This window comes from Lepisosteus oculatus, chromosome 4 (genome assembly GCF_040954835.1).
Source record: "Lepisosteus oculatus isolate fLepOcu1 chromosome 4, fLepOcu1.hap2, whole genome shotgun sequence".
Classification (NCBI taxonomy): Eukaryota; Metazoa; Chordata; class Actinopteri; order Semionotiformes; family Lepisosteidae; genus Lepisosteus; species Lepisosteus oculatus.
In genome coordinates, this window is record NC_090699.1 from 12,877,317 (window position 1) to 12,885,107 (window position 7,791).

The following is a 7,791-nucleotide window of genomic DNA, read 5'->3' on the forward strand; positions in this document are numbered from 1 at the left end:
CGGTTCGAATCCCGCGACCGGCAGAGGAATCCTACTCCGCTGGGCCCCTGAGCAAGGCCCTGAACCCCAGCTGCTCCAGGGGTGCTGTATAAATGGCTGACCCTGCGCTCTGACCCCCAGCTTCTCTCCCTGTCTGTGTGTCTCATGAAGAGCAAGCTGGGGTCTGTGAAAAGACACATTCCTGATGCGAGGGATTGTATAGGGCCAGTAAAGAGATCTTATGGGACTGGCTTAACAAAGTTGCCAATAAGCACGACTTCAGTCTCGTCACAGCTGAGATGATGACATTTTGAGTCATCCATGTCTTGATGTCGGAGATGCGACTGGAGAAAACGGAGACAGTCACATCAGTGTCAGGTTTGGTATGGAAGTAGATTTGAGAATCGTCAGCACAGAAGCGAGTCTTGAGGCCAAGCGGTCTCAAAAATCTGACTAAGGGCCCCAGGATCGAGCCCTGAGGAACACCAGTCTTAACGAGTCCGATGTCAGACCTAAATCTGCCCAGAGAGACGAAGGGACAGAGGGTCAGCGAGGTAAGATGTGACAGAAACACCGTCTGAAACCGCAAACACGCTCTCGGGACGAGAACGAACGACATCCTGGTTAACAGCACCGAGATCCAGAAGAACGACAAGAAGAACCAGAAGCCATTAAAAGACCGTTAGGGACTTGGAGCAGTTGTCAGAAACCGGACGGGAGGCTTTTGAAAGGATATGTGCAATGAGGTGGGGACTGAACTGGACTGGACTGGACCGGACCTCATGTGGACGCTAACAGGCTGGACAAGCTCATCAGAAGAGCCAGCTCTGTCACTGGGGCCGACCTGGACCCCCCTGGAGGTAGCGGCGGAGAGGAGAACGGTGTCCAAATTAATGACCATCATGGACAGCATCTCCCGTCCCCTCTAGGACACGCTTGTGGGAATGAAGAGCACGTCCAGCAGCAGGCACTGCGGTCCAGCCACGGGGCGACAGGGGGCGCCACAGGAGCTCATTCTTGCCCCCTGCCATGAGACTCTACAACACGTCCGCTGAGTGTCTGGGCAGGGGCAACACTGACCTGTTCTGGGACTGAACCTGAACCCTCTGTTCACAGCTGGTGTTCTGTTCACAACTGCTGTGCGCTATATGGAAGTGGATCTGTGCAGTATATCTATACCGTGCACTACATCTTCTTGTGTACTGTCCCCTCTGGCTTGGTGTGGTATCTCCTGTACTGGGTGCAACTCTCTACACTTCCCTCTTTACCACACTTCTCACTACTGGTGTATTATTGCGTCACCACAGTGGCGCTGCGCTGTGTTGATGGTGCCTGGCTGCCATGGCGCTACGATCTCCCTCCCGGGATCAATCAAGGACCCGCCTGCCTGTCTCACAGCGCCCTCTAGTGTGCCGGAGGCGAATCGCACTCACAGATACAGGCGGCGGCCAGCAGCCGGTTGGCGCTGTAGGGCGACTGGCAGCTGGGGAACAGGGGCTGCAGCATGTAGTTGGAGAAGGTGATGGCGATGACGGCCTGGCTGGTGGGCTCGATGATGAGGAGGGACGTCCACAGGCGGATGAAGGCGATGAAGCCCCCGAAGGCCTCCAGGATGTAGGCGTAGCTGGCGCCCGACTTGGTGATGGTGGTGCCCAGCTCGGCGTAGCAGAGGGCGCCCAGCACCGAGAAGAGCCCGCCCACCGCCCAGATCACCAGCGACAGCCCGTAGGAGGCGCTGTACATCAGCACGCCCTTCGGGGAGACGAAGATGCCCGAGCCGATCATGTTGCCCACGATCAGGCAGACGCCGTTGAGCAGCGAGATCTCCTTCTTCAGCTTCATGGACTCCTGCAAGCCCGCCGCCCCGCCATTGGTCGCCGCGGAGGCCGGCCCCTCCCCCGCTTCCTCCCGGGTGGGGGCGGGGCTGTAGTCGGCCATCGTCCCGGCTGCGAGTCCCTGATTGGTCGGCCGGCGGCCCTGTCTCTCGCGTCGCACGCGCTCCCTCTCTCGCTTCCCTCACTGCCCGGGGCGGGGGGGCGGGGTTTGTCAAAACTGGGCGGAGCGACGGGCAAAAGGGGGGAGGGGTCGTCCTGTGTCCTGAGCGGTCTTATTGGTGGGCGCTCGTTGTCATGGTCACAGCTGCAGGGAAGAGGAAGAAAAGGTTAGTTTAGTCCAGCTCAGTTTATCGTCATACGCACAACTGCAATTAAATGCTTATTTGCGTGTGATGCTCCAAAACAAAAACATTAAAGGAATCGCCCCCTGACCACAGCTCCTCGTCCACATCTCAGCCTGGCCCTGAGTCAGAGTCAGTGTGAGAGACACTAGATTATAACTGTACACAGAGTCAGTGTGAGACACTAGATTATAACTGTACACAGAGTCAGTGAGACACTAGATTATAACTGTACACAGTGTCAGTGAGACACTAGATTATAACTGTACACAGTGTCAGTGTGAGACACTAGATTATAACTGTACACAGAGTCAGTGAGACACTAGATTATAACTGTACACAGAGTCAGTGAGAGACACTAGATTATAACTGTACACAGAGTCAGTGTGAGACACTAGATTATAACTGTACACAGAGTCTGTGTGAGAGACTCGATTATAACTGTACACAGTGTCAGTGTGAGAGACACTAGATTATAACTGTACACAGAGTCAGTGAGAGACACTAGATTATAACTGTACACAGAGTCAGTGTGAGACACTGGATTATAACTGTACACAGAGTCAGTGAGACACTAGATTATAACTGTACACAGAGTCAGTGAGAGACACTGGATTATAACTGCACAGAGTCAGTGTGAGACACTAGATTATAACTGTACACAGTGTCAGTGGGACACTAGATTATAACTGTACACAGAGTCAGTGAGACACTAGATTATAACTGTACACAGAGTCAGTGTGAGAGACACTAGATTATAACTGTACACAGTGTCAGTGAGACACTAGATTATAACTGTACACAGAGTCAGTGTGAGAGACTAGATTATAACTGTACACAGTGTCAGTGTGAGAGACACTAGATTATAACTGTACACAGTGTCAGTGTGAGAGACACTAGATTATAACTGTACACAGAGTCAGTGAGAGACACTAGATTATAACTGTACACAGTGTCAGTGTGAGAGACACTAGATTATAACTGTACACAGTGTCAGTATGAGACACTGGATTATAACTGTACACAGAGTCACTGTGAGACACTAGATTATAACTGTACACAGTGTCAGTGGGACACTAGATTATAACTGTACACAGAGTCAGTGAGACACTAGATTATAACTGTACACAGAGTCAGCGTGAGAGACACTAGATTGTAACTGTACACCGTGTCAGTGTGAGAGACACTAGATTATAACTGTACACAGTGTCAGTGTGAAACACTAGATTATAACTGTACACAGTGTCAGTGAGACACTAGATTATAACTGTACACAGAGTCAGTGAGAGAGACTAGATTATAACTGTACACAGTGTCAGTGTGAGACACTAGATTATAACTGTACACAGAGTCAGTGTGAGACACTGGATTATAACTGTACACAGAGTCAGTGAGACACTAGATTATAACTGTACACAGTGTCAGTGGGACACTAGATTATAACTGTACACAGAGTCAGTGTGAGACACTAGATTATAACTGTACACAGAGTCAGTGTGAGACACTAGATTATAACTGTACACAGAGTCAGTGTGAGACACTAGATTATAACTGTACACAGTGTCAGTGAGAGACACTAGATTATAACTGTACACAGTGTCAGTGAGAGACACTAGATTATAACTGTACACAGTGTCAGTGGGACACTAGATTATAACTGTACACAGTGTCAGTGAGAGACACTAGATTATAACTGTACACAGTGTCAGTGAGACACTAGATTATAACTGTACACAGTGTCAGTGAGACACTAGATTATAACTGTACACAGAGTCAGTGAGACACTAGATTATAACTGTACACAGTGTCAGTGAGACACTAGATTATAACTGTACACAGTGTCAGTGAGACACTAGATTATAACTGTACACAGAGTCAGTGAGACACTAGATTATAACTGTACACAGAGTCAGTGAGAGACACTAGATTATAACTGTACACAGTGTCAGTGTGAGAGACACTAGATTATAACTGTACACAGAGTCAGTGAGACACTAGATTATAACTGTGCACAGAGTCAGTGTGAGACACTAGATTATAACTGTACACAGTGTCAGTGGGACACTAGATTATAACTGTACACAGAGTCAGTGAGACACTAGATTATAACTGTACACAGAGTAAGTGAGAGACACTAGATTATAACTGTACACAGAGTCAGTGTGAGAGAGACTAGATTATAACTGTACACAGAGTCAGTGGGACACTAGATTATAACTGTACACAGAGTCAGTGAGACACTAGATTATAACTGTACACAGTGTCAGTGGGACACTAGATTATAACTGTACACAGTGTCAGTGAGACACTAGATTATAACTGTACACAGTGTCAGTGTGAGACACTAGATTATAACTGTACACAGAGTCAGTGTGAGAGACACTAGATTATAACTGTACACAGTGTCAGTGTGAGAGACACTAGATTATAACTGTACACAGTGTCAGTGTGAGACACTAGATTATAACTGTACACAGTGTCAGTGTGAGAGACACTAGATTATAACTGTACACAGAGTCAGTGAGAGACACTGGATTATAACTGTGCACAGAGTCAGTGTGAGACACTAGATTATAACTGTACACAGTGTCAGTGGGACACTAGATTATAACTGTACACAGAGTCAGTGAGACACTAGATTATAACTGTACACAGAGTCAGTGTGAGAGACTAGATTATAACTGTACACCGTGTCAGTGTGAAAGACACTAGATTATAACTGTACACAGAGTCAGTGTGAGAGACACTAGATTATAACTGTACACAGAGTCAGTGAGAGACACTAGATTATAACTGTACACAGAGTCAGTGAGAGACACTAGATTATAACTGTACACAGAGTCAGTGTGAGAGACACTAGATTATAACTGTACACAGAGTCAGTGTGAGACACTAGATTATAACTGTACACAGAGTCAGTGTGAGAGACACTAGATTATAACTGTACACAGAGTCAGTGTGAGACACTAGATTATAACTGTACACAGAGTCAGTGAGAGACACTAGATTATAACTGTACACAGAGTCAGTGTGAGAGACACTAGATTATAACTGTACACAGAGTCAGTGTGAGACACTAGATTATAACTGTACACAGAGTCAGTGTGAGACACTAGATTATAACTGTACACAGAGTCAGTGAGAGACACTAGATTATAACTGTACACAGAGTCAGTGAGAGACACTAGATTATAACTGTACACAGAGTCAGTGAGAGACACTAGATTATAACTGTACACAGAGTCAGTGAGACACTAGATTATAACTGTACACAGAGTCAGTGAGAGACACTAGATTATAACTGTACACAGAGTCAGTGAGAGACACTAGATTATAATTGTACACAGAGTCAGTGAGAGACACTAGATTATAACTGTACACAGAGTCAGTGAGACACTAGATTATAACTGTACACAGAGTCAGTGAGAGACACTAGATTATAACTGTACACAGAGTCAGTGAGAGACACTAGATTATAATTGTACACAGAGTCAGTGAGACACTAGATTATAACTGTACACAGAGTCAGTGTGAGAGACACTAGATTATAACTGTACACAGAGTCAGTGAGACACTAGATTATAACTGTACACAGAGTCAGTGTGAGACACTAGATTATAACTGTACACAGTGTCAGTGTGAGAGACACTAGATTATAACTGTACACAGAGTCAGTGTGAGACACTAGATTATAACTGTACACAGAGTCAGTGTGAGACACTAGATTATAACTGTACACAGTGTCAGTGTGAGAGACACTAGATTATAACTGTACACAGAGTCAGTGAGAGACACTAGATTATAACTGTACACAGAGTCAGTGAGACACTAGATTATAACTGTACACAGAGTCAGTGTGAGACACTAGATTATAACTGTACACAGTGTCAGTGTGAGAGACACTAGATTATAACTGTACACAGTGTCAGTGAGACACTAGATTATAACTGTACACAGAGTCAGTGTGAGACACTAGATTATAACTGTACACAGTGTCAGTGTGAGAGACACTAGATTATAACTGTACACAGAGTCAGTGAGAGACACTAGATTATAACTGTACACAGAGTCAGTGAGACACTAGATTATAACTGTACACAGAGTCAGTGTGAGACACTAGATTATAACTGTACACAGTGTCAGTGTGAGAGACACTAGATTATAACTGTACACAGAGTCAGTGAGACACTAGATTATAACTGTACACAGAGTCAGTGAGAGACACTAGATTATAACTGTACACAGTGTTAAAACAGTGGATTTTCACTTTCAGGACCAGGAAGACGTGAGAGCAGTGAAAGAGGGAGATACAGTGGGGGTGGAGGCAGGCACGAGAGAGGGGTGGTTCAAGGTTCAAGAGGAATTGATAAGACCTCCTTGAAGAAGCAGAGTCCAGCAGTTTTCAAGGTGACTGCACACGCGAGTCGGCTCGCCGCGGGAGGAATGTGCTGACGGGGCCCACTCACTGCCCACTCACTGCCCCGACCCGACCCTGTACAGCGGGGACCCTCAGAGACGCCCCGCGGCACCCCCGATACGCGGACGTCCAGTTCGCTCTGTGGGTCGCGTCACACGTGTCCCGGACCACGGAGCGCCACGGGGGATGAACAGGGGCCGGCGGCGGTAGTCACGGCACGGCACGGCACGACACGGCAGGAATATCCGCCTGGCGGGGTGGAGACAGCGGTGGCCACAACTGGCCTGACACGGACACCACCCCCCACTACACACACACACACTCACTCACTCACCTGTGCCCCCACTCCCACGGGGTTCACGGGCTGCCGCACGGACTCGGGGGTCTCGCGGCGGGACGTGTCCCCCCTACCCACCTCCACGGGAGGAGCGCGACCGTGGGCTGCCGCGGAGGTCCGGGGGTGCGAGTTCACGCGAGTTCGCGGCGGGATGCGGTGCGTCTCTCGGCCTGTTTGCCGTTCTGCGTGTCCGAGCGCGGTGAGACACGCCGGCCTCTCTCTGCGCTGGCTGGGGTGCTGTGCTTGTTATCAGCTGAGGAACTTCTGCTTTTCACGGACTTTCCCACTCAGGAAGCGATGGGGAGCGAGCGAGTGGGTGGGAGGGGAGGAGAGGGGGAGGGCAGGGCATCAGGAAACTGCTGTATCGCTGCTGGATCCTGACGCCAGACCTGTTGTCCGACTGCTGCTGCACCTGCAGGATCAGTGACGTCCCGCCGGCGCGCTGTCTCCCCCTCGGGCGCCGGCAGCCGGACAGACCTCAAGGCGACTCGAATCACGGCGCCGTGACTCCCGTCCCTGTGCCATCGTGATCAATGAATCGGGACTTTAATCGGGAAAAAACTACACAATTTAGGATCGTACAGATCGTGAATTCGTCTGCCTGTGTCAACGGAGCTTTTCACCCCCTAAGTCTGACAGGTTTCCCTTGATATAATAACCGCAATTCTTTTGATCGAAGGAAAACTTCATTAGAAACGCTTTCCAATATAAAAAACGGAACAGGATGAAAGGGTTTCCCTCTGCGCCGTCTTCTGGCTAAACCCCGCAATTACACATTCCTGAGAGAGGCTCCTGCGCACCTGACGGTACTGTATGCACTGCTAGTGTCACTGCTGTTCCTCTCCTCTCACACTCACCCTGGACTCACCAGCACACACACAC

General features: G+C 48.6%; 1 protein-coding gene across 2 annotated transcripts in view; it reads right to left on the bottom strand.

Moving 5' to 3' along the window:
- The window catches only part of slc7a7 (solute carrier family 7 member 7), a 51,844-nt gene extending 44,496 nt beyond the window's left edge, over positions 1-7,348 (bottom strand). Inside the window, exons 1-2 of one of the 2 annotated variants that reach the window (XM_069188714.1) lie at positions 6,988-7,348; positions 1,413-2,118 (exon numbers count right to left, since the gene is read on the bottom strand). In XM_069188714.1, the coding sequence (XP_069044815.1) occupies positions 1,413-1,917 (505 nt within the window). In that variant the 5' untranslated portion in view covers positions 1,918-2,118; positions 6,988-7,348. Of the gene's footprint in view, positions 1-1,412; positions 2,119-6,906 lie in introns of both variants that reach the window. The other variant, XM_069188713.1, reaches the window with a different exon arrangement.
- Between the last annotated feature and the right edge of the window lie 443 nt (positions 7,349-7,791).